Raw genomic sequence first — 22,593 nt, 5'->3', positions numbered from 1 at the left:
ATATGGAGGTAAATAATGATTAATCTGTGTTCCAGTGTGAGAAGCAAGAGATCTCAGTCCCACATGTGATGTTATATTCTAAGCTACAGCAATAATTAATTCAATTTGTAGAGTGACCCAATCTTCACATATTACAAACAAATTGATTTGGATTGAAACATGGTTCACAACAGCATCTAGGTCCATTAGTGCTCATCTTCTCCCAGCAAATAAACCATGTTATCCTCTAATTTTAGGGTGAAAAAACTTCTCCATCAGAATCAAAGAAACGGAAAGAACTGCAACCTGCTGTAATTTGCATTGTAAGGAGGATCTAAACAGTTGGCCTAAATCTGTTCAAGAACAATAGATATGCCTTTGTTCTTGTGACAACATTATTTTTTAAGTTGTGTCATCTTTTTATTTATCACCCTATGTGGCCATGTAGAAATTGCATTATATGGCATCATTGCTCAGGTACTATTTTCACTTGCATTCCCCCTTTATAAGCACAATATCACTATTACCTATCATAAACTTGAACATTGTGTTCCCCAAATATTGAACAAGAGCTTCTTTAATATCAAAGATGGTTTCTTTTTAACAAGAGATAAAGCATCCTAAAGTTTACAGCATAATGGAAGGTTTACCCTGCCTGTGGCTTACTCCCAGAAATGAAACAGCTGCATAAATAGTGTCATCCTGGGGAGAAAATTACATCATTCACAACTTCTTTCTGTAAATAAAGGGAATTACCCATGGGGTTAGGTCACTCCATTAATGGGGCATCTTTTTTATAAAAGTCACAATATGGAGGTAAATAATGATTAATCTGTGTTCCAGTGTGAGAAGCAAGAGATCTCAGTCCCACATGTGATGTTATATTCTAAGCTACAGCAATAATTAATTCAATTTGTAGAGTGACCCAATCTTCACATATTACAAACAAATTGATTTGGATTGAAACATGGTACTTATTTTCACAGCAGTTTTTTTTTCCCTCCTGAATTGCAAATATTAATGTGTCTGACACAAACTGGATGCATTAATGGAGGATTTAGCATTCAGAATTTTCCAGGGCATTGAAGGAAGATGTTAGGCACATTTATTATGCTGTCTTGATGCTTGTGTAATGCAAGTTATATGCTAAATGCAAAATGCTGGAAAGTCCAGGATAAACAGAGAAGCTGAGTTTCCTGTAAACAGATAAAATGAGAAAGCAGCTGCTACAGAAGCAGCAAATTCTGAGACACTATGAAAAATGGTAAATTCAGGTCTTGATCCTGCAATCTCGTCTATGTGTGTATAATATAATCTCCAAGTCTAAAACTAAAGAGATTGCAAGTGAAGAGGTATTTTAAACTATTAGAAAGACAGTGAAATGCTCTAAATCCCTTCTGTAATATCACTTCAATGTAGTACAGGGCTTTTATAAAGCTCTAAGTATTACATTTCTGTGAGTCCACTTTATTTAGGCTATTTCTTGACAGCCACTGAAATCTGTAAACAAGCTGGATCCTAAACACTGAAAATAGTTAAATTAAAAACCAGACTGTTTATGCTCTGAATTATAAATATAGATAGTAAAGAGTGGCATTTTACATATTCTTTAATTTTAATAGCCCTAGGAGCAGTTAGTAAGCGAAAGACAGAACATGATGGTTATCTGCTGAGCGTTCTTTTAATTTCACAGTGTGCAAATAGCTTTTGATGTGAAGATTTGGTGCTGAAGGAAGTAAGATAATGGGAGGATCTTTAAATTGCATTATGTCACTCATGCAGCTCTGCTAACATCAGCCATGAGCAAGGGGAGGATAGCGAGCGGAAGATAGCGACACGAAAGAGAGTCTGTGGTGATTACCACTTAATTCAATTGTTGCTTAATTAAATCAAAGCATCAGGAGGAAAAATCATCTGGATTAAAAATGAATATAGCTTCCATCCTTTATTTGATTTGTTGTAGGAAGGAATAAATGGGGTAATTGAATCACTGGCACAAGAAAGTTTCAGTAATTCTTTCAGAAATGAGGAGACCTCGGATGTGAACGAGAGAGCAGGAGAAAGCCCAGGGCACACCCGCCAACGTGGGAGATGACTGCACATAAGCACTGTGCTATTTAGAGATTGTTATTGACATTTAAACCACTCTCGTGTGCTGGGTGAGCTTGATATGAACCCTCTGGCCATGTGGGGAGTCATTTCCACTATTTATTTCGGAGTAAGTGATGGAAAGAGCGTCGGCAGAAGGAAGAGGGTGGGCTTTGTTTCCTGTGCTCTGCTTTACTCCTGTTTATTTCTGGGCTATCATGAAATGTCAGCAGAATCTTCACAGATCACTGAAGTGCCTGTTGGTATCTGTGAGATGGGGAGTTTCTCTTTGTAAGTGGTTAATGTACAAATATACTGATATATATCTAATGGAGATAATGCCATGAGAAATAGTTCAATAACCCCACACTATTACATTTCCATGCTCTGGCAAAGTTAGAAATGATGACACATTGGTTTTGGTGACAGATTCTGTTTGCATCTATGGTTTTATTCCCAGTTGTTTTTTCTTCTCTGTTTCTCATCACATCTAGAAACTTAAAGCTGTAGTGAAAATACGCTGCTGGTCATTGGGATTGAGTTTTCTCTTTCACTACAGTCTTGCTTTTCCATCTTTGATTAAGCCACTCCACCTCCTGTAGGATAATTCCACTTTTGACACTGATCTTTCCATTTCATCTGCTTATTCTCTTGCCTGTTGTGTGTGCTCTTTGGGGAAAAATATTTTATTAGCTCTTCTCCAGGGCCTACAGCAGCAAAATTTTGGACTCAAATGGGTCCTGTAAGGTTGTGCTAATCAACAGCCTGAATTTAGCAATCTGATCCCTGTAGTGTGCATGAACTAAATCAACATGTTAACCTTTATAAGGATTGAGGCATAATTGCATTAACTATCTGTATTAAAATATGTTACTATGACAAATTTCAGCTGACAGTGTACCCTTGCTTGGACCTCTTAACCACAGGATAATTGGGTTGCTGTCAATTTTTTCTTGCTAGGGAGAGCATTGAACAAAAGCTGTTCTTTCTTTTAGTTTTTGTTGGGGTTTTTTAATGAATAGAGAAAGCTGAATAAAAATGTGACTTTCTTGTTGTCAGCAACAGTGCAGCAGTGAACTGACATGGCTTTCCTCAGCTGATGGAGCTGCACTGGTTTGGATTTCAGATCACAGGGCACAGGATATTTTCCTTACTTTTTGTGGCCTGCCTGACTCTGGGTGCAGAGCAGCAGTTCCTGACTTACCTTCTTCCTGTGCACAGGCTTTCCCTGTGTCCTCCAATAAACCATTATACTTCTCTGTACCTCAGTTATTCATCTGTAAAATAATGGTAGTGTTTATTTTGTTCTTACTTTTTGTGGCCTACCTGACTCTGGGTGCAGAGCAGTTCCTGACTTACCTCCTTCCTGTGCACAGGCTTTCCCTGTGCCCTCCAATAAACCACTCTACTTCTCTGTACCTCAGTTATTCATCTGTAAAATAATGGTAGTGTTTATTTTGTTTATTTAGAAGTTTGGTGTGGATAAACAGATAAGGATTGTGGCCTTCTCACATGGTGGGAATAGATTGTATAACTACCTGTGAAATAAAGAAATGTACAGATACCAAAGTAGGAAATCCTTATTCGTGTAGCTTCCTTTGGTCTTGTCACTGATAGTTTTCTCAGCTCATCTTGAAAGCTCTACATTTCTGCTGAAGTCACAAGCAGTTTCAAGTGTTGTGTTGGTTTTGTCTGGGCACTTCTACGTGATTGACAAGTATTAAATATGAAAATATTTCTAAGGTCATGACTGTGAGTGCTTAAATAATAACTTTTTTTTAATGTCAAATATGGAAATTTTGCTGTTAAAGCATAAGTGTTAAGAAAATAGATGATTTAAAGAGGGAAATATAGAAATACTGGTTTTGACAAGGTCCCAGTATCTTTTCCTCACACCTCAGTGAAGCCTCAGATATCACCTGGTAGATTTAAGAGTGCCTGTGCCATACCTACAAAAGCATTTATTTTCATTGATATTGTATGTACCATACCTTCAAAAACATTGATTTTCATTGATATTGTTTATGTGCAAATAACTCAGTTTGCCTCTTAATCTGCCCCTTTCTTCCTTTTTTTCCCCCTTTTGTTTGTCTGTCCTTTAGAACCACTTCCTGTGAGCAATGTTTCTATCTATGATTACAAGCCATCTCCAGAAACAGGAGTGTTGTTTGAAATTCAGTACCCAGAGAAGTACAATGTTTTTACCAGGGTCAATATAAGCTATTGGGAAGGAAAAGACTACCGAACAATGCTCTACAAAGGTAGGTGGAAACTATTTCACCAAAATTTAATGCTAACTCTGCTAGAAACATCCAAAACAGTGGCCTTAGATGGGGTTTTGGTATGTATTTATATAATGATTTGTGCTTTTGGTGATGTGCTTTTATATTGTGAAGTAGGGGATGGGTCTTTGAATTGAGCTGGTGGTTCACTTGGGATGTTTAAACTGCTAGAATTCTAGTTCTAGTGATGTTCCCTTTCTTTTGGATTTTAGAGGAAGACTCATTGGTCTGGATTTTTGTATTCAGTCTGAAATTAGCCTGGAAAGGCATTCCCAGTCCCTGGTGCTTGTGTGTCAGTTCAAAGCAATACAAAAGCTCCCAGGCTCTTCCCTCTGACCAATGTTCCCTCTTTGGTCTGTAGCTGATAGGAAAGCTCTGGGATGTCCCAGAGGAGGGAAACCCATTCAATAAAGTTGATTGTTGGCACAGGATCAAGCCTGGTGGTTCTGTGTCACCCTGCAGTGACACAGTGCTGTGCTGTAGAGTACATCAATGCAGCATCCAGTGCTGTCCCTAAGCTAAAAAACCCTGCTGCAGAATAGAAATTTCAATGTTCCTAAAATAATCTAGTCAAGGGCAATCAATCTAACAGTCTAGACAGTCAGCCTAAGCAAACAACCAACCTAACCACCTGAATGATCTAAACAAGAGCAAATTCTGCTTTCTTTTTTATTTGTTTGTGACTGAACCCTTCCATATTGTTTACAACAATTGTATTTGTTTACAACTTTTGCCCTGCAGTATATCTTAAGCACAGTATCTGTCTCAGAGATATGAATGGGACTGTAAATGTCCTGTGGGAAGCACCCTAAGAGGTGAGGAAGGCACCCGTGTGCCTTGTGGACCCTGAAACCCCAATGGTTTAACATCCCATAGTGGCAGTAAAATCCAAAATCAAATCAAAATCAAAATTAAATCCAAAATAAAAATCTTTGGGCAATCCAGTAGTTACTGAATTGAATTTTAGGCACTGAATTAAGGATCCCAGAATAGAAGACTCATCACTGGAAAATCTCTTTAAACTCAGCAGAGGTAGATACACACCTCTGGAAGGAGGTCAGAGAATTTGGGAGTGACTTTGCTTCAATACAAAGTGCGGCTAGAAATCCTCTTCTCAGTGTTGTAAAGTACCAGAAGTTAGGAAGGATAAAGTCTGGATCGTGGCAGAAAATACAGGTGACCTCTTTGCAGAGAACAAAAGGGACACCAGCAGTAATTTTTCTCCTCTACAGCTAATAGATGGTTCCGGGGGCTGTAACGCTGAAGCTGCTGATAAATAAAGGAGTCAGCTTAAATTAGGAGATTCACTAATCAGCTTGCACACAGATAGCCCTGAGCAAGTTCTCTTCAGCCCTCCTGTGTGGTGGACGTGAGCTGAGCCCTCAGCACCACTCGATTGCAGGCGGGTGTTCCTTTGAACATCTCCCACAAATGCTGGGCTTCAGTCAGCAAAAAACCAGCAAAAAAAAAGACCTTTTGCGTGCAGCAGTTAAAGGTCTTCAGGAACTGTCAGATGCTCTTTGAGATATTCAGTGGTCACGTGGAGCAGGTTGCCAGATTCAGTTCCCTTGCCAGTGAAAAGCAGCTCATGTTTCTTGTGCTGGGCCTTTTTTTTTTTTTGGTCTTTCTTTTTTCTGGTAGCAAAGTGGCTTTGACAGCCAGGAAAAGTGTTGGCAAACTGAATTATTACAATTTCATGTCTCAGAGCAGGCTGAAAAATGTTTAAACATCTAAAACATTGCCCATTCACCATGTGCAGTCACATTATCAGAAAGCGAACATTTGATGCATTATCCGCTTTTTTTTCCTTCCTTCTTTTCTCTTTAAACCTTCTGCAGATTTCTTTAAAGGTAAAACAGTTTTCAATCACTGGCTGCCAGGCATATGCTACAGTAACATCACATTCCAGTTGGTGTCAGAAGCAACCTTCAACAAGAGCACGCTCGTGGAATACAGTGGGGTCCAGCATGAGCCCAAACAGCACAGAACAGGTGACGAAAATTCTTACACACCATTTCTTCCAAAGTCTGTATTTCTTCTTTTCTTGCTGCTGTGGGGAGGGGACTGATCCCACAGAGAGCAGGGTCTGTGTGGGAGCAGTCCTGGGAGCACGGGAGGAGGATGCTGTGGCTGTTCCAAAGGCTTGTGTATGCAAACAGCTCAGAGGGAAATTTGTGTGAGTGTTCCTGCTGTAAAGCTTGCTTCTTACAAAACAACTTCTGCTTCATGTGAGGTATCCCAAGCCTTGTGCTAGGAACAAATTTTTATGCCACAGGAATAGCTGCACTGAGCAGACTATTGATCTGTCTCTGTTGGTCTGTCTCCTTGTGTGGTGAATCACAGCTGCACTGCTCGAGAAGACCTTCCTCACTGTGCCCTTTTCCATCACAGAGAAGAATGTCAGAGCTGCCCAACTTGGCGGCCACTCTGTGCCCTGAAGCATGAACTTTTAATTTCCAAGACAGCAATGTTGCAAAGGCTGAAAATTGCATTTGTTCAGGGTCCAGAACTAATTTAATTTGGTCCTGGGATGGTGCCCAAAACTTTTTTGTTAATCTCTTGGACCGCAGACATTTATCAGGGTCCAAAGTGAAATGTACCAGTGATAAAATCAAAAGGCCAAATCTTCAGATGAATACACTGGTGTTGGTCCATTGCCTTGGACAGAACTAAGCCAGCTGATACCAGCTGAGTTCTGTCCTGAATATGTTAAATATAGTTGTTGAGATATTGAACCATAACTAACAGGATCCCTTTTTTTTTTTTTCTGCTGCCCTCCCATGCCTCATTTTTCACATGAACTGCAATGAGAATGTGGAGTCTGGTTTTCTATTAGTGGCCGTGGATGGGATGGGATTTGAACAAATTAGTGTGCTGTAAAATGCCAGCTTAAAAGGTGCCAGGCAAAAATATTTGCAGAGGATAATCAGAGTGTGTAAGGAGAGGCAGACAAGCAATCACAGTGAGACAGACAAAATGCTGTGTGTTCACCTCCTGGCATCAGCTGAAGTAACTTCTTTGCGTGCCAGAATCTTGTCTTGTGGAGACCCGAATCTTAAGATCAAGCTTTCACAAATATTAAATTTTAAACTGATGTTTAATGCTTGTGAAAAGGTGGCTGCTAAAAGCATATGAAAAGCCCTACAGCAAGGTTATTTTTTAAAATATGAGCTATGCCATATATTCTTTTTGCATGTTTAAATTCATTTCTACAGACGTGGGCTTTTTTTCCATGATCGAGAACTTCCTGGAAGACACAATAAAGATTCACTGTTAAAAATTCACACTGGAGTAGCCTTGCACTGAAGTTTGATTTACTGTGACTTCACATCTACTTTACTTCCTGGCATTCTTTATTGTGATAATGCTGTGAATTTATACTCATCTTGATCCCACCACAGTCACTTTGGTATATGTATAAGAATAGGCAAGAGAAGGGAGGATCTTAGTAAGAACAAGTCATTTCAAACAATCCCTAGGAGAATGCTATTTGTCTGGGGAATTAATACATTTAAAGGTGCACAGGACACACCCATTAAAAGCCCATCCCTTGCTTCTCTTTCAGTTCCTTACCCACCCCGAAACATTTCTGTTCAGATCGTACCAATCAACAGAAACAACTGGGAGGAGCACAGCGGCAATTTCGCGGAAGAATCCTTCATCGGACCGCAGGAGATCATGAGGAAAGGGCAACTCAGCCATCCTTCTGAGAGCCCTACTGAAATCCCAGCAGCCAACACCTCCGCAGCCTGGCTGGATGAGCACTCCAACAGCAGCGAGTTTGGAACCAGCTCACAGCCATCCTGGTGGTCCAGCGAGGCCGAGTCCTCCGAGGGGGAGGAGGAGTTTGTCAACGCAGGTTCCAGGGATTATGAAGCCACTGATGCCAACACGTCTGGCAGACCCACAGCAGAGCCCCCTCCCTTCCTTCCTGTGCAGATGGTGCTGACCTGGTTGCCTCCAAAGCCCCCTACTGCCTTTGATGGTTTCCACATCAATATTGAAAGGGAAGGTAAACCTGAGCCTTGTGCCCTTCTCATCCTCCTTTTCTGTAATTCTGTTGGTGCTTGTCTCCTCTGAATTACCAATTATACAGTACTGTGCTTCAGAGGGTTTTGTTAGATCCCATGTATTTCTTGAGAAGTTTTTGCATTCAGCAGCATCTACTTTTGGCTGGGCAGGAGTAAACCACAGCTTGCAGTTCTCTTTTGTTAAACAAGATTTATACTGCTGCACATATTGCCACACTGTTTGAATAAAGTCCTTTTGGATACCTTTTAATCCCACAGCTGAAACAGAATTAGCATTTCTGATGTAAATAATTCTTCTGGTGGCTGATACCTTTCAAATTTCAATTAATCTACATTTTTTCCCTCCTTATTTAGAGAACTCCACAGAATTTTTGACAGTGAGTGAGGACACTCACAAATTTGTTGCTGAACTGAAAGAACCAGGAAAATACAAGTTGTCTGTTACAACATTCAGCTCCTCTGGCTCTTGTGAAGTTCGGGGAAGTCAATCAGCAAAAACACTTAGCTTTTACATCAGTAAGTATCTCATCAAACTCCTCTTTTCCTCCCCGAACAATATAGCTGCAATTTACAGAGTTTGACCACTGTGGTATTCCTAACACCTGCTGATGGATCACAAGGGTCTGGTCTTCTGGAATTCCCTGTGCCAGAGCAGGAAATGTAGTGCAAATATGCATTAATTATAATTATAAATATTGGTATAAATATTATTGTATTAATTATAATAATTAATATATTGCAACCTGCCTGGATGGGCCTTGGTTGTGCCATCTGGGCAGTCTTAGGAAATCAAGCGATGTGATGGAGTTGTTGTCAGTGTTCAGAAGTGAAATGAGTTTCCCTTTTGCATCTCTCAGAGTGAGGATTTAATTCCAAGAATTAATTTGGTGGTTGCAGAGAGCTTTGGAAATATTTAACTTTCCTACTCCTGGAGTATGTACTGGGTAGGGGATGAAGGGCAGCACAGGCTGAGAGTGTGGGAATTGCACAATTAAACACTGAACTCTGAAATTGAATGGTCTCTGAGAGAACACAGAGCAAATTACAGCAGATGAAGTGGTTCAGCCTGCTAAATTCAAAGGAGAAAAAGTAATTTATTATTTCCCTGTAGAATCCCAGACTTTCTTAACTGGAGATTCAGTAAAAGACAAAGTAATAATACACTACTGTGTAAACTAATACCAAGACTGACAATTGGATCAGCAAGTGAGACAGGTGTTGGTGAATTCAGATCATTATCCTTCTAATGGCTGTGGTCACCTTTGTGCCTTTTTCTGCAGAAGGAAGTAGATATACCCTGTGGAATGCCCATGGAATGAGACAGGGGAATACTTGCAGCACTGCACAATTTTGAATGTGAAAAGATAATGCCTTCCCAAACCATGAATACTGCAACAAGACACAGTAGCCAAAGCTGGCAGAAAAAAAATCCTATTAAAAGGAAATGTAGTCAAGCGCTTCAGTATATTATGAATAAAAATTGTGCCTTTAGTAGCTCATAACATTTACAAAAGTAGGTATTTAGACTTGAATTCATCATAATGCTGAACTGCATGTAGGAATTCCACTATTGCTCCCATTTTTAACAACTTTATAGTTGGAAGAAACAATAATTGGAAAACATCCAGAAAACAGCACATGAGAGAGAGGGTCTCTGCTGTTGTAATTTCACTGTCTTCTGTTTTTCTTTAGGAATAGTTGGACAGCTTCATTGTAGGAAAAGCATTAAAGTAGATAAATATGTAGCATTGCTATTAATACCAAATGTTGTTCCATTTTGCAAGATGTGACATATTTAATTTTCATTAAGCAGTATTTAATACTTAATGTGTCCACCATGCTAACTGTGGACCTGAGAGAAATGAGGACATGTTAACCCAAATTATAGGGGTGTAGATGGGCAGATTAAGGATGAACCTTAATCTCATTATGGATAAAGTATTAAGGTGTTATAGGAAGGAAATGGTATTTTAATTTTCCATGTAGCACATAAGAACCTTTGGTTTTTGGGTTTTGTCAGTTAGTTTTGCATGCTTTTACAACAAAATGAGGGTTCTTGGCAGGCATTTTAGTTACTCTGTTGAATGCAAGGTCCTTAGTAGTTTAGATAGATTTTATATGTATTTCTGGTAGAATGCCAAATTGGAGATATGAACAAATGCTCTTAGGTTAAAATTGCTTTTCCATTCTTCATTCTGAGTCTGGTCAAGTAGGCTTTTTGTGTGGGGACTACAGCTCTGGGTTATGACATGAGGCATCTCTGCTGCCTTAATGTCAACACTGAAACAGTTTCTGAATAGTGAGAGCTGCATGTACATCCTCTGTCTCCAGAGAATAATCTAATGATCAAATTCCTCTTTTTTACCTGTGTGGGTGTGGGTCTTTGGCTGTGAGTAAATTTTGCCCACAGTGTCAGTCTTATATTTTCCTTGTAATGCTTGGTTGGTGAATCATCCTGTCAAATTACTAGCTTGTTTACATATTTTTGTTACATCCAGATAGCAGTCAAATATTATAGGCTGATCTTGAACCACGTTCTTGCTCTGGCATTTGTTTTATTTTGTCAATAAATGTAAATTACCTTTAGAGTTGCATGGAGGAAGAATGTCAAGGAGAGAGGGGTCACAAGCACTGCTTAAAAGTGACAAGAAAAATGGGCTGTTTTCATGAAATACAAAATTTTGACCAAGTCTAGCTATTTTCCAAACTGTTCTTTTATCATATTTAAAGTTGTGTTCTCCACCAAGTGCTCCAAAAAGTCCGATGAAGAATGAGGTTCTTCACTTTGGTGACCTCTGTGAACTTGATTTTCATGCTTTGAGGCCGTGGTGTGCTTGGAGGGTGTGTTAGTATGTGGAGAGGCAAAAAAATCTGTGTGCTTATCCTTTAATATTGGTCAATGATCTGTACATTATTGGCTGCCAGTGCTTTTAAGCATTCCCTTGGAGCAAATCTGATCCTGCTGGGTGGTTTCTGGTCAGCAGAGAATACTGCCCTCTGAATTTTCAGACAGGCACATTTCTCTTGTCATGGGCTCTGCTGCAAGTTGTCCCAGGGGCTGCCACTTCTGCTACCTGGGGGCTGTGTGGGTGGACATCTGCCAATCCAGCCTCCCTCACCTGAAAGGGAATAAATAATAAATAATTATAAAAGGGAATAAACAATTCCCTGAAAGAAGGGTGTTTTAACACGTGTGCCTCAAAATGGATGGAGTGTCTTGCTCACCTGTGCTTTTGGGCCATGTCCCAGGCCCCACAGGTGAGTGGATAGAGGAGCTCACTGAGAAGCCCCAGCATGTGACGGTGACCGTGCTGAGCTCCACGACTGCCCTGACGTCCTGGACGGCGTCACACGAGAGCAGTGGCAACAGCACCATCGTGTCTGTGCTCTCCCTCACCTGCCAGAAGCAAAAGGAAAGCCAAAGGCTTGAAAAGCACTACTGCACTGAGGTAAGGAGCAGAAGCTGGAGCATTTTCCAAACCAGTAAAAAAAAAATCATGCTGCTGTTTAGAATCCTTGTGCCCCAGGGCTCTCTCAGGCTGCAGAGGACAGGGGCAGCTGCTGTCCAGAGGGAGGGATGTGGCTGGTGCTGAGAGGACAGGAGAGCCCAGCAGGCAGGAATGAGAATGTGCAGTACACCACAGGGTTGGTAAAGTGGTGTTCCTGCTGGACTTGCTGTGACTTCACTCAGGCATGTGCTGCAGTGCATCTGTAATAAGCAAAGTGCTCACATGCATGGTTGTCATCAAAGCAACATAAATTATTTCTTCGCTGTCCCACATTTGAGTACAGAGCCTGACTGTAAATTTTCTGGAAGTTTTTAGATGATCAGAAGCCAACTTGTCTTTTCATCCATAGAAAAAGGTGTCAATTCTAGGAAACAAATAGCAATTCAGGCCAGCAGTGATTTGTATGGACGAGTCATTTATGGGATGTGTTTATAACCATGAAGAGTCCTAAACCCCTCAACCTAACAGTTTTCTGCTACTTGAAACCCTTAGTGAGTGCAGACTCTGTGCCTGTGATAGGTCAGTGGCACATGGCTTCAATTAGAAAGATTTCAGCCCACATTCAGCAACCTCACCAGGATGCTGATGCAGCCTTTTTCTGAGCAGGGCCATGGCTTCTGTCTGGCTCCCTGAATGTGTGTGGTGGAGGAGGCTGCAAAGCACTGCAGAGCTGCCCTGCTGCACCCTCAGCCCACCCATGGGAATGGAGGGGACTGCTGGCATCCTTGGAAATAATTTCCTTCAACTTCATCATCAGCCCTGCCAGTGAATTAATACAGAGGACTTGTGACCCTTAAAATGCCTTGTAAAATTAATCTCTGTAGAAATTTTGAGTTTTAGTTCAAGAATGGCTTTGAAGTTAAATGTTTGGAAGTGGCAATTTGAGAATTGTTTTTCAGAATCAGCTTGTTATCTTATTGTTACTTGTATTTCTTAGAAGTGCAGTCCATTTAAATGGGAAGCAAAGTACAGTAGGCGATTATAAACACAGATCCCAAACATTTGCATTTATAATTTCCACAGATACTACAGGATTCATCTACAAACTCAAAAACAAGTACCTAAAGTTAATCTGTGAAAGTAAATGTGTATTTACTGCAAGTAGGTCAAAAAGTCTAAATACAGTTATTTGTTTCTTTCTGTCATTATATATATATTTGTATCAAATTTTATCAAGTTGTTGTATCTGGAATTGCCAATAGCTGTTAGTTTGAGGTCTCCATGATGAGCTGAAAAGAGCAAAATTCAGTGCAGAGTACTATCCGTTTCCAACATGGTGCATGATTTAAAATTGATTTAGCTTTCCAGAGCAGCTGGTAAAGACAAATTCTGTTCCTCACTAAATCTGTGCTTGGCAGTGATACACTCATGTGCATTGCAATAAGCCACCAGTGCAGAGGTGGCTGTGATACAGACTTTGGGAAGGTTGTGAAGAAAATATTAGTAGGAAATACCAGCCTGCAGCTCTAGAGAGGATGTGTGAAGGCTTTTCCTCAAAGCTGCTCTGTGCATTTGCTGGAGTCTTCAAGAGACGAGCCTCTTCCTGTTGTATCAGACCAGGAGTCACTTGGTCAGGAATTCTGCCTCCAGCTCTGACTGAATCCTGGTGTGGCACAGCAGAAATTTCAACGGTGATGTTTTGAAACTGAAATGAAAAATCACAATGCCCCTAAGTTACAGTTTGTAGTGCTTTGGAGGGGAGGTGACAGAGAATATTTCCTCTCTGATTTCACTGTGGAGTCATTCAGTAATTGCAGTCAGAGGACAGATTCCCCAAAAAGCTGCCTTCAGCTCACAGAGCTGCATCAATGATGGATGGAAAGCCTCAGGCTCTAATTGAAAACATGTGGTCTAAATACTCCAGCCTGAATAACACCACCTGAAAATGAATACCGTAGCCTGAATATTGTCATAACCTTTGACAGTAGGAGAGAGTGGGTCTGCAGTGAGGTAGCTGACCTTCTGCAGCCAGGCAAGTGCAATTCCCTGATTCAGAATTTGTGAGGTCAGTCCTGACCACTGCCACAGTTTTGCCACGTGGGGCTGAATGAATGGAGCTCTTGCTGCCAGTGTGTTTGGATTCATGCCTTTTGTAACTGAAGCCATTCAAGTACAGTCTCAATACTCTTTTATTAACCAAGTAAATGCTGCATATCTGATGAGATCCTCTCCTCCTAGGTGAATTCCAGCAGCAGCCTCATTGAAAATCTTGTTCCTGGTGCTCAGTACCAAGTTGTGGTTTACCTACGGAAAGGACCTTTGGTTGGACCTCCCTCTGATCCTGTCACATTTTCCATTGGTAAACCCTGAACCTACTGATTGAAATGCATTTATTTCTTTTCAGGGTTTGTTGTTTTGTTGGGTTTTTTTAATATGTAATATGTTCATTAAGTCCTGTAGACCACACCTAGATTTTCTCAAGTTAAAGAGTGGGTCTCAGTGTTCTCTGCTTTGGGATTTGAAAATGAGAAGAGCCCTCTGAGACTGACACTAGTATTTTTGAGAATGTGGTTTTATGTCCAACAGGCAGAGCTGCTGCCCCCATACCTGTAATTTAGGATTCCACTAGGCTCCTACAAAGGGTCATTTAGGACAGAATTCAATTACTTTTAGTTTCAGTGTAATTAATTTTGTTAAGATTACCACTTAAACAAAAATGTATATAAGCAGAGAGAGGGGAAAAAAGATTCAGTGTACAGAGTTACATTTGCAGATAAATATTCAACCTGTGTCACCCAGCTTCTCCTTTTGACAAAAAGCCTGCTCAGTGGGACAGCAGGTGGCTGAAACTTAGAGATCTTCAGTATTTTTAATGCTGCTTCCTCTCTGTGATGTAGGGAAGAAAGTGAAACAGGAAAAAAAATGTTATCCTGTTAAGAATTTAATCCTTAAATAAAAGCCACTATGTGGTCTAGTGATTATGGTGACAGCCTTTTCATTCTAGTCAATCTTCTTATATATTTTCATAAATTTGGTCTGAATAAAAATTTGTGAAGTATGCTATATTTCAGGAAAGGAAAAATTGGTATTTCAATATTTATATATACTTTAATGTTGAAATTTCTGTCATTGGACAGTTCTCACAAATGCTTTTGCTCTTTTTTCTCACTGTAATTCAAAAGTCTAAAAAATTCTACTTTTATTTGTGAAAGTAAAATCATGTATACCCAAAGTAAATAAGTTCCTTCATTTTCTCCACTTTATGGCCTCACAACCATGAAAGTTTCTTACAAAACTGAAAATGACAATGAGTTTCTAAATAGAACATCTCATAACTTTCATATTATGAAGGGGTGTTTTGATGCAGTAAAACAACAGCTGTACGAGTTTTCATTTCACAACAGTTTATTGAATACGATACTAAAATAATAGAACTGAAAAACAAATTCTTCTGTGAACTTACCAGTGGTGGCTAACGACAAATGAAACTCAAATAAAATAAAGTGCACTTCAAAAAGTATTCCTTTCTCCCCACATTTATCCTAAGGCTCATTTTCACAGGGTGAGGATCAGCAGTTCAGAGAAAGCAAAGCAAAGACGTGGTAAATGATTTAGAAAGGCAAAGCCATGTGCTAACATGGGCTGAAGGAACCTGGGTGCTGCTCTGGGTTCTGACCCGGTGTGCAATAGCTGGGGCTCTGCAGCCCTGGCAAATGTTAGCTCTGAGCCCTTATTTAAGTAGCCTCAGTGAAATCATGGAGAATAATTGCTTTCCAGACCATGCAGGCTGCAGAAGTTGACCCTTGATGTGACATTCTTGAAATCACTTGACTCTTTCTCAGTGTCACTGTCGGTGAGGCAGGAATAGCAATGCATGACAGAGCCTTTGGGTTCCCCAGGGAAGGAGGGCTGGAGATGAAAACTTTCCTTTCTTACAGTGCTCTGGCTTTTGATGCTTTTGGTTTTGAGCATCTTGAAATATCTCCTGAGCACCCTGATTTTCAAAGTAGAATAGAACCCTCCATTTATGTGAGAAAGTGAGATGTGACTTTACCTCCAGCTAAGCAGCCAACACCAAGTGCTCTGTAGCCACTTCTGAAAAAGGAGTTTTAAACTGGAGAACAAGTGCTTAAAAAATGGTATTCAGCTGCTTGTGACCAGGAAGTTCATGAGGATTAAAGTCAGAAATAGGCAGAATTTGATTAAGGAAAGGTATCATTTTAAAATAAAGTGCAGCTGCTAACACATGCACGTTACTAACCATAATTTCTGCTTTATAGTGCCCACTGGAATAAAGGATCTGACACTTTACCCTTTGGGACCCACTGCTGTGGTTCTGAGCTGGAACAGACCTTTCCTGGGGGTGTTCAGGAAATACGTGGTGGAAATGTTTTACTTCAACCCATCAACCATGACCTCGGAGTGGACAACCTACTATGAAATAGCAGCAACTGTCTCCTTGACTGCCTCAGTGGTACAGTGACCATTCCTGCCTTGCTTTCCCTTGCCTGTGTGGCCCTGGCGCCTTGTGACACTTCTTTTCCCCATGAATATGTATATATATGCATGCCTTTAAGCCTGACACTTTTTTTTTTTCCCCAGTAAAGCAGAGAAAATGACCAAGGGTGCTGGAGGCATTTTCTCTTCTAAAGTAAGGCACTGCCAGCTGAACCATGCTAAATTTCAAGCAGAGCAATGAGACAGGAGTTTAGCCTCTTTTTTTTTTGCTTTGTTGTTGTTCAGCAAGTCCAGAGGCAGCTTCAGTTTGTGGGTCAATTTGTCAGTCAAGGCTTTAAAAGTTCCATCATCTCCTCGGGGGGCGCAGTGCAAAGGCTTATCTACATAATTAATATTGATAGTATGGATTTGGGGCTTGCAGGCTGGTCTCTCAGTGTGCCATGTGGAAGGCTTAGCCCTGTTTTTTTTTTTTGTGAAAAAATGCCTTCATGTTTCTGAAGCTGCCAAATCTTAGGCCAGGGTTTTTACTAGGTGAACACTGGTCTCTATAAGAGCACACTCACACTTATATTCACAGGTGTCCTTGCAGGTATAAACTGAAATTTTCTTTCCCTTTCCCATTATTTTCTGGAGAAGGTGAAAAGATTTTATTCAGACTTTGTTGTTGTGCAAGACAGAAAGCAATTCTAGCTGAAATTAGTTGTTCAAGAAAGTTATGAGTATGCAAAAAAGATAGCAATAACTTCTGCTGCTGGAGAGAGCCACAGTGATTTACTGTAATTGATTTGCATAATACCATTTGTGGAGTCATTTTGGCTCCAGCAGCTTTACTTTAATTGGGTATGTGACTATAAATCTAACACATAAATCTCCAGGGAAATTAAAAACAAAAATAACTTACCAAACTGGTAATTAATATCTTGTAATCATGACTCAGCACAAATAGATTGATAGCTGAGTGATCTAAGTGAACCAAGAAATAAAGCTATCATGCAGAGGTAATGTTGTTCATTAGGAAAGGAGATGATGTTGTCCCTCACTGTTGCAAATCCTGCTCAAGGAAGCCAAGTTGGAATTGCTTTGTCTGGATTTCAATCTGAAATGCAACAGTGCTGTATCACAGCTAAAGTGAGCATTTCTTCAGGGATAATTTTAAAGCCTAATCCTGAATTAGGAAAGGAATGTTTCCCTATTATTCTGTTGTGGCATTTAATGTACAGGTAGGGAGTGGTGGACTTTGGTTTGGGTTCTCTAATGGTGCTCCAGAATCCCTCTGATCCCTGCTGACACCTCTGAGTGCTGTATTCTGAAGCAAGAATGAGAAGAATCAAAAATCAATGTTGTCAACAGCATGAAATAATCAAGCATTATTTCCTGGAGGGTTAACATTTGATAAGAACCTTTGGAACTGGATTTGTCTTTTCACTCTGTTTAGTTGCTTCATTCATTTTCTGCTCTGCAAGTGACTTGAAAATTGTCAAAGTGTCAAAGTGAGGTTGGTATTTCCAATATGACACCAGGGGCATGTCAGAAGAAGTCCAATCATCTTCAAGGATTTGGTGTCAATGTAGATACAACTTCTTCAAAAAATCATGAAAAGAACAGATCCCACCACCTATATTTGCATTGTCTTGTAGTATCCAGAGAAAAAAGGTCACTGCAAACAGCAGAGATCTGCAAAAATAGCAATTTCTACATTGTTGAAGTTGTTCACTATTTTCAATTTGCTTTTATTTTGAATTTTAAAAATATCAAGAGGCTTTTCATCTAGACATCAATATCTTGAATGTTCTGTGCTGTCAGTGGAAGAATTAGAGTTTTAACTTAAACATTACATGCAATACTATAACATAAACCATTGCTTTTTATATTTCATTTATATCTCATTTATATTTACATATATAATTTATGTCTCATAAGTCATTTATGTTTCATTCCTATTCCATTTATAATAAATGATAATAGGAAGTGAAATACACTTGGAAAAAATACGTCTCTTAAAGTGACAATATCTGAGACAAAAACATAATTTCCAATTTATCCTCAACCCCCATTTAATCCAAGTAGGAACACCAACATTTCCCACTTAAATATTTTGCCTTCATCACACTGGAATTGTGATGGAAGATTGCTCTGTGTGAATGCTTCTTACCACCCTGGAAATGCTTTGAGATTCCCGTGATGGACAGAACCTGTGACCAGGTGGATGTGGGTGAGCAGCAGAGCCATCACAGCTGTTTTGCTCCCCCTGCACAGATTTTTTAGTAAATTGAAAGGCCAAATTTCAGAGATTTCCACTGAAGGAAGGAATGGGAGCTCAGAAAAATGACTGTGGGCACTGGTTTTATAAATACTGTTGTGTTTCAGAAGCCCTGCCTCATGCTGGTGAGTTCCCTCCTGAGCTGCTCTTTGTGTTTTGTCCCTCTACAGAGAATAGCCAACCTGCTGCCTGCTTGGTACTACAATTTCCGGGTCACCATGGTCACCTGGGGGGACCCAGAGCTGAGCTGCTGTGACAGCTCCACCATCAGCTTCATCACAGGTAAGCAGCCAGCTGGAAACACCCTGGGAGTGCTCCTGGGGGCAGAGGCACTGTTTTGTTTTGGTTTGGTTTTTTGTTTGTTTTGGTTTTGGATTTTTGGTTTGGGTTTTTTGGTTTTATTTTTTTGGTTGGTCGGTTTTGGTGTTTAGTTTTCTACTATTTTGTTTATAAGTCTCTGAGGACTGCTTGAAATGAATATATAAATGAATTTTTCCTATGACAAGCACAGTGCTTGATTGCTCTGTTGCAATTCTCCTTCAGCCCCTCTGAGGGCCAGTGGTCCTGCTCCACTTTTACCACACCATACATTTGACATGTAGAGAAGCTAATAGGTAAATTAGTAAACCTGAATTCTTATGTTTCTAAATATTATCAAACACTTTTTCATTTATCTGCAATATTTCCAAGTGTTTTTTCCTCCTTTATTCACTCTCCCAGTAATCCCCAGGTCAGAGCACAACTTGTGCAGCACTGAGATGGGTGAGCTGATACAACCACAGGGATTTCCCTCTTCCTCTTGGGACCAGACATGGATTTAACACACTCTGGCATCTCTTGGCAGATTCTTTGGATTCAAATTTTTAATATGTCCAACAGATCAGCCATAGTGGGAGCAGCATGAGAAAGGTCCTGCTAGCACCTTGCCACATGTCCCCAGCATCCAGGATGGTTAGGTCAAAGTCAGAGTTCTTCATTGAATCATTTTGCTTTCAAGTGTCACCGTTTGATTCACCTTGCTGAAGATGAGTAAATAATTCAGTTTTACTGTGAGATGCAATGAAGTATACTTGCTCTCCTTTTCCCTCTGTAGGAATCCAATTAGAAGGAAAATCAGGGTGTAATGTCCCAGCCATTCACTCCAAAGCACACACTAGCCTAGTCCCAGATTTTCTGTTTGGGGAGAGCCAGAGAATGCACCTGGAAGAGTTACTGAATAAGACCCATTTAAAATGATGATTTACAGAGCCTGTGGCCCAGAGAGCCACAAGAGAAAAGCCAGCAGCAGTTAAAGCCAGAAACCCTCTCATGCTGAGATACCTGATCCCAGGCTGCTCTGCTGACAAATTCTGGCATTCCTCCAGTGTATCAGAGCTGTAACCTCCTGTGGGGTCTCCAGGGGTATTCCTTGTCCTTTGGCATCAATCAGCTTTTCTGCAGCACTGTAAGGAAGCAATTTTCCAGCTGGTTGGTTGCTGTATGAGGGAAAAAATGTCTTTTCCAACTGATTTGGGTACCAGGTTCAGCATTTTAGAGTGGAAGTGTTCCAGTGGGACACTCACTTCAGTATTGTATCTCCAAAAGCCTGCAGCAGAAATGAGGGACATCAAGGGTCTTCAAATAAGTAATCTGTCATCAATACCAATCTGGATCTCTGTGTGATGACAGGAAAGATTGCTACTGCTGCTAAAGTAAAAATTTATCAACTTCTTAACCAGCAGATGCAGACAAAATCAGAAATGGATGAACCTCTAAACATCATCCATTTGTGACTGGCAAAACCTCTCTTGGAGACGGTCATCTGGTTTTCAGTGAAAATATCCAACTGGAATGTTGCATCAATGGTTAATTTCTCTTATATCAAGAGTTTATACCCTGTGTTTCTGATCTGAATTTTTCTGGTTTCAGTGTCCAGTCCAAGATATTTTTTGCACTTTCATCATTGAAGAGACAAAAAGCCCTTTTTGTTTTTGTCTCTATACAGAATTTAGTTTGCTTTTTCTGTTAATAAATTGCTTCCATTGAACTCTTCAGGTGCTCTCACTTTTAGGTGTTTTCCCATGTTAGTTTTTTTTCCCCCACTTTCTCTCTCTAATTTTTTCTGTCTTTACCAAAGTACACAAAAACTGAAAGTGTAATGCCAGCCTGCTGAATAGTCCTATAGAGGCACAATCAGCTCCCTATTCAAAGCTCTCCTGTGCTTGCACCTAAATGTCTACATGATTGTATTTCCTGCATCATCACACTGAAGGTCTGTGTTGATTTACTTCTATTTTATGGCTCCTAACAGAATTGATCATTTGTTGTCTACATGCTGTTTTCCAACAGACCTGACACTTTGAAATTCACTTTGTTTGAGCAGGGGGCAAGATTTCAAACTCAGCCCTGTCCAAATCCTGCCCTCCTCTGCCAGTTGCCATGCTCCTGGCATGGTTCATCAACCCTTTTCCTTTTCCTTTCAGGGTGTTGATGGAAATGTTGAATAGCAATGAGGTATTAAAATCACACTGTGGTTTAAGTGAAGTGCCCTAACAAAGAAAGCTGATTTGGTCAAATTGCAAGCACTTTCCAATAGATGGTCAGTGCTGAATGTGACATTAAATGCACTCCTGTCCTCTGATTGCCTCATTACTTGCAATCTCTTCGGCTTTGCCCCGGAACTGCAGCCAGGCTGACTTGTGAGGCTTGCCAGTTTGTCATATCTGCAGGTTTGAAAAGTTTGTCCCCAGTAGGTGCTGCCTTTTCACGAATTTAAGCTACCAGGGGACTGAGAGTTCTTTCTCACCCTCAGCCTCTTTCCACCCAGATGGGGAGCAGATGGCTTTATGGAGCACTTGGTCCCTTTCTGCATAATTTTGAGCAATGCCACCTCCCTTGCACAGGTTGCCAGGAATTAAACAAACAAACCCACCAAAACCCCTGTATTTTAAAAATACTGGAGTGGAGGTTTTGTAGGCTTGACAGTGCACCATCTGTCAGTTCTTCTGTGTATAACTGGAGAGCCAACATCCACACCTGGAGCATAAACTTGAGTTTCCAAATCAGAGTGGAAGGCTCAGCTGGGAGTTTGAGGCTGCAGCTTGTAGGAGCTCAGAGCAGACATTCCCTAGCGCAGGATGCCACTGCTCCTGGGGCTGTACTGAGCTGCAGCACTTGGGATGATGAGATGGAGCTCTCTCCCACAGCTACAGAGAGGAGATTTGGGGGATCCAAGAGACTTCTCAGAAGCAGCATTTGTCCTCTCAGCTCCTGCAGCAGCAGTTGCACGCTGGTTTTTTACTCAGGGAGAGATGGTGGCGCTGCCAGGGTTGCTGTGGTGACTAATGAGTTTTTAATGCCACCTGCTGTAAACAGCTGGATTTAAAACAACCACGAGCCAGGGCTCTTTGGACCACCAGCACTTGCTTTTTACAGTGAGCATGGTTTTATCTTTGGAGAAGCAGGAGGAGTGAGGAAGACAGGCTCTGGGTGCTGCTGGCTGCCACCACGGGTGCTGCCGTTGGTCCCTGGGTGCTGCCAGCTGTCACTCTGGTGCAGGGCAGCAGCAGGGTGTGACTCCCACAGCCTCCCTGTGCTCCCCAGAACCTTGTGCTAGGGGTGTGGGTCACACCAGCCCTGCCCTTGGTCTCATGTGACATATCCTGGACTTTCACTGTCATGGAAGCATACCATCAATAGAAAAGTGCAGGGGGAAATCATAATTTGTGTATGAGATCCATGTCAGTCATGGCCTTAAACTGCAAGGATGCACAGGGATGGGCTGGGAACTTTAAAAATTACAAGAACACTGCTTCAAGGATTTTATACTACATCTCCTCAGCAGCATAAAAGGATATTTTCAAGATTAATTTGGGAGAATAATCTTATTAAACATTTCTAAATGGCCCTAAATTGTCTGTGCATTGCATTTGCTGCCTTGCTTCAGTGAAGTCTCAATGCCAAAGTGGAAGGAAACTTCGTGAAAGCAGCAGTGACATCTTGTGGCCCTTTCCGAGGCCATCCTGCATTCCCTGGCACCCAGGGCTCTGCTCCTCTGGCCTGCCCTG

The 22,593-nt window shown here is 40.9% G+C and overlaps 1 protein-coding gene across 4 annotated transcripts in view; it reads left to right on the top strand.

The window, feature by feature from the left end:
- PTPRO (protein tyrosine phosphatase receptor type O) overlaps positions 1-22,593 on the top strand; it is a 170,173-nt gene that overhangs the window by 112,719 nt on the left and 34,861 nt on the right. For all 4 annotated transcript variants that reach the window (XM_039708355.1, XM_039708354.1, XM_039708356.1 and 1 more), the window contains 8 exons: positions 4,170-4,328; positions 6,188-6,340; positions 7,915-8,361; positions 8,735-8,896; positions 11,630-11,829; positions 14,068-14,188; positions 16,110-16,303; positions 18,718-18,829. In XM_039708355.1, the coding sequence (XP_039564289.1) occupies positions 4,170-4,328; positions 6,188-6,340; positions 7,915-8,361; positions 8,735-8,896; positions 11,630-11,829; positions 14,068-14,188; positions 16,110-16,303; positions 18,718-18,829 (1,548 nt within the window). The remainder of the gene's footprint in view (positions 1-4,169; positions 4,329-6,187; positions 6,341-7,914; positions 8,362-8,734; positions 8,897-11,629; positions 11,830-14,067; positions 14,189-16,109; positions 16,304-18,717; positions 18,830-22,593) is intronic.

This window comes from Passer montanus, unplaced genomic scaffold (genome assembly GCF_014805655.1).
Source record: "Passer montanus isolate IOZ18808 unplaced genomic scaffold, ASM1480565v1 scaffold20, whole genome shotgun sequence".
NCBI classification, from domain to species: domain Eukaryota; kingdom Metazoa; phylum Chordata; class Aves; order Passeriformes; family Passeridae; genus Passer; species Passer montanus.
The sequence above is the reverse complement of the archived record's forward strand: the minus strand, read 5'-3'. Positions and strand labels throughout refer to the sequence as shown.